This window comes from Sinocyclocheilus anshuiensis, unplaced genomic scaffold (genome assembly GCF_001515605.1).
Source record: "Sinocyclocheilus anshuiensis isolate Anshui unplaced genomic scaffold, SAMN03320099.WGS_v1.1 scaffold389, whole genome shotgun sequence".
NCBI lineage: Eukaryota > Metazoa > Chordata > Actinopteri > Cypriniformes > Cyprinidae > Sinocyclocheilus > Sinocyclocheilus anshuiensis.
In genome coordinates, this window is record NW_015536494.1 from 840,739 (window position 1) to 844,084 (window position 3,346).

The 3,346-nt window shown below is 35.4% G+C and overlaps 1 protein-coding gene across 3 annotated transcripts in view; it reads left to right on the forward strand.

The window, feature by feature from the left end:
* The window catches only part of rnf144b (ring finger protein 144B), a 16,612-nt gene extending 13,266 nt beyond the window's left edge, over positions 1-3,346 (forward strand). For all 3 annotated transcript variants that reach the window (XM_016483274.1, XM_016483290.1, XM_016483282.1), the window contains exons 5-8: positions 1,161-1,365; positions 1,461-1,605; positions 2,395-2,484; positions 2,726-3,346. In XM_016483274.1, the coding sequence (XP_016338760.1) occupies positions 1,161-1,365; positions 1,461-1,605; positions 2,395-2,484; positions 2,726-2,887 (602 nt within the window). In that variant the 3' untranslated portion in view covers positions 2,888-3,346. The remainder of the gene's footprint in view (positions 1-1,160; positions 1,366-1,460; positions 1,606-2,394; positions 2,485-2,725) is intronic.

Here is a 3,346-nt window from a genome sequence, read left to right on the forward strand (position 1 = left end):
AAGTATATTATATTTTCCTTTTACAGCTGCAGACTGAGGAAGATCCTAAAACAGACAACAGTTTACAGATGTTTTTCAGTGTCAGCAGAACTATGACTAAACTTTTGGGTGAAACTTGTTTACTTTTTTCATACTTTTATTACTTGTGGAAAAACTTGAAACAATTTTAAATAAGTATAAAGAATGGCATTGGTTTTGTACATTCAATTTTTGTTTAACGTTATTAATAAAAATGTTGTTCAATTAGCATGTTTTTGTGTTTTGCTTTGGTACCGAAATTGGTACCGAGAACCGTGGATTTTCACTGGTATTGGTACCGAATACTGAAATTTTGGTACCGTGACAACACTAGTACAGACAGTAATTTCACCGCAGCAGCAGCTGCTTGGCACATTAACTTGGCACAACTTGGTACCCAGGTAATTTAATTTAAACACTAAAAATGTAAACTGAAATTTCTTATTATAAAAATAAAAAAATAAAACAAAATATCTTTGGATCGTGGGATATCACAGCAAGAGAAGGATGCATCTTTGCTGCCTTAAAAAAAATAAATAAACGGATGAAGGCATCTTAGATATTACTCAAACACTGGATTTAAACATGACTTGATAGCTTGATATAGATGTCTGTCTATACTGTCTGCAAATGCAAACATTGTCAAGTTTCAGACACAAAAATGAGCTTATGGTCAATTGTATATTTTAGAATCAGAAAAGTTATGACTATCAGTTTTTATCCTAAGGCTCAAGTGTGAGTGTGCTGCTTCTTCTCTGAGTCACGGTTCATGTTGCTGGTTTGTGTCTGCCAAGGTCCAGCTTAGCGTTTATAGAAGAACCGTAAACAATGAGCTTATTCAGACAGCAGAAGCTGTGGGATTTTCTTCTTCCACTGCCTCTGTCTGCATCTGAACTGCTCCGAGTCCCAACATGCTAGGAATCGTCTAGATGGTCTGTGGTGTCAAGTAAACTGTGACGTTAGTATTCGCAGAAGTCTTCCTGAGACGGATTTTAGACTGTTAACAGTAAACCTCAATGAAAAATTGTCAATGAGGAAGTGAAATTTGCAAGCAAATGAATTGGCTTTGCCACATCTTTTTTTTTTTTTTTTCAAGCTTCGAATGTTTTTTTCACCTCAGTCTTTCTTTCGGTTTCTTTCAGGAGTTCAGTTAGACCCCAATAAGGCTTGGTGTCCCAAGCTGGACTGCCAGGCCGTGTGCAGTGTGACACCTGGAACCGAAGGCAAACCGGTTCCTGTGCCCTGCCCCACGTGCCATGATGTCTTCTGCTGCGGCTGCAGAAGCCCCTGGATGGATGGTCACTCCTGCTCCCAGCACCAGCCACTGATGGTACCATCAGCAGACAGGTCAGTGTGACCGATTTACCACTGAACGAACAACTGTTTATCATTCAGTTCCATAACACGGCCCTCTAAACGTGCTCTGTGTGTCGTCTCTGCAGTGAACTGAGCAGCACTGATACTGATGCAGCCATTAAACAGTGTCCAGTGTGTGGCGTCTACATAGAGCGCAATCAGGGCTGTGCGCAGATGCTCTGCAAGAGCTGCAAACACACGTTCTGCTGGTACTGCCTTCAGAATCTGGATGTAAGTGATTCTAGGGCTTTACAATTGTTCTGCCACCAACACAAATAATTTTGGACACTACGACACTAGACATACCATGGTATTACAATCATACCATGGTTTGTACTGTGAATGATTAAAATCACAGTATCACATTAATGTATATTTTTTGGACATAGTACCACGATTAAATCATGATATTAGAAGCAGTACAGATTGCACATGTTCTATGGGAACACCTTGTTTTTTGGACATGACATTGTAAATGTATTATAATAATAATAATAGTTATTATTATTATTATTATTATTATTACTACAATAATTTAAAATTAAAACACATTTTAATATTATAATTAAAAATGAAAAGTATCTATTATATGAATAATAAAAGATACATATTTTATTAAAATTTAATTTTATACTACTACTACTAATAATAAAATTCAATTATTTTTCTATTAATTCAATTTTAATATAATATAAATTTTCAATATTAGTAATAACAACAACAATTTTCAATTTTAATCATTTATTTATTATTATTTAAAATTAAAACATTTATTTTTACAATTGAAAATGAAAATTAATAAAATATAAGTATCTATTGATAATAATAATAAAAATAATAAAATAATATATTTAAATATTGGATTAAATTTCAATATAATATTATTATTATTATTATTTTTTTTTTAATCATTATTATTGTTGTTGTTGTGTTGTTATTATACACACATTTACTATATCTTTCTTTGTGACATTTATTATTTTTAAGCCTTTTTGGATAAAAAATGTCCCTACGTTACAGGGCGATATATTTCTGAGACATTACGATAAAGGACCATGCCGTAACAAGCTGGGACACTCCAGAGCTTCTGTCATGTGGAACAGGACACAGGTTAGCTGGAATGCCAATTTGCATTGTTTTTCATTATGTCAGACATTTACCAATTTCCAAATTACTTTGATGTCTAGTTTTAGAAAGCACCAATTTTTGTCAGATTTTTGCTGCTTTTTCAGTTGACTTTTTTTTTCTCAGCAAAATTAGACCGTTACTATCATGAAGTTAGATGAAAACTACTCACATGCAGTAAGATCCTGCTTGACTTTCTGCTCTTTCGTGTTGTTGTGATGTTCAGGTGGTCGGTATACTGGTGGGCGTCAGCATCATCGTGCTAGTGACGTCACCACTGCTGCTGCTGGCCTCTCCCTGCATCCTGTGCTGTGTGTGCAAACCCTGCCAGGCCAAGAAGACCAAGAAAAAGAAGAAAGACAAGAAGCCATCAGATTCCACCGCATAGGAGAGCTCTTAATAATCAATATGTGTAGCATCCTCCACGTGCCAATGCTTAGTCTCGCTAGCCAGGTGCACAAGTGCCTCATTCTCAGTGCCTGGTAAATTCGGTGGATTTATTTTGCCTTCAGGTGCAATGGTTTGGGAAAAAGAAGCATGTTGTTTATTGAGTAAACAACATCTGTAAAGGAATGGCCCTTTCTCCACCAAGCCAAAACATTCGTTCATGTGTACTATAGAGGCTACATTATAAAAATATTCATGAACTGTAGCAATGGGTTAAACTCTTTTTGTTTCCATGTAACGTTCCAGACCAAAGGCCCTGCTGTTTTTTCTTGTGTACTATAATGTGTAAATACTGTATTTATGAGTCTGGGTACTGTCCTGTTCTTTTTAAATTTGTTGATTTTTCTGCATCAGATACTTTATAACTTCATTACAATAAACTAAACACCTGAGCAGTGAA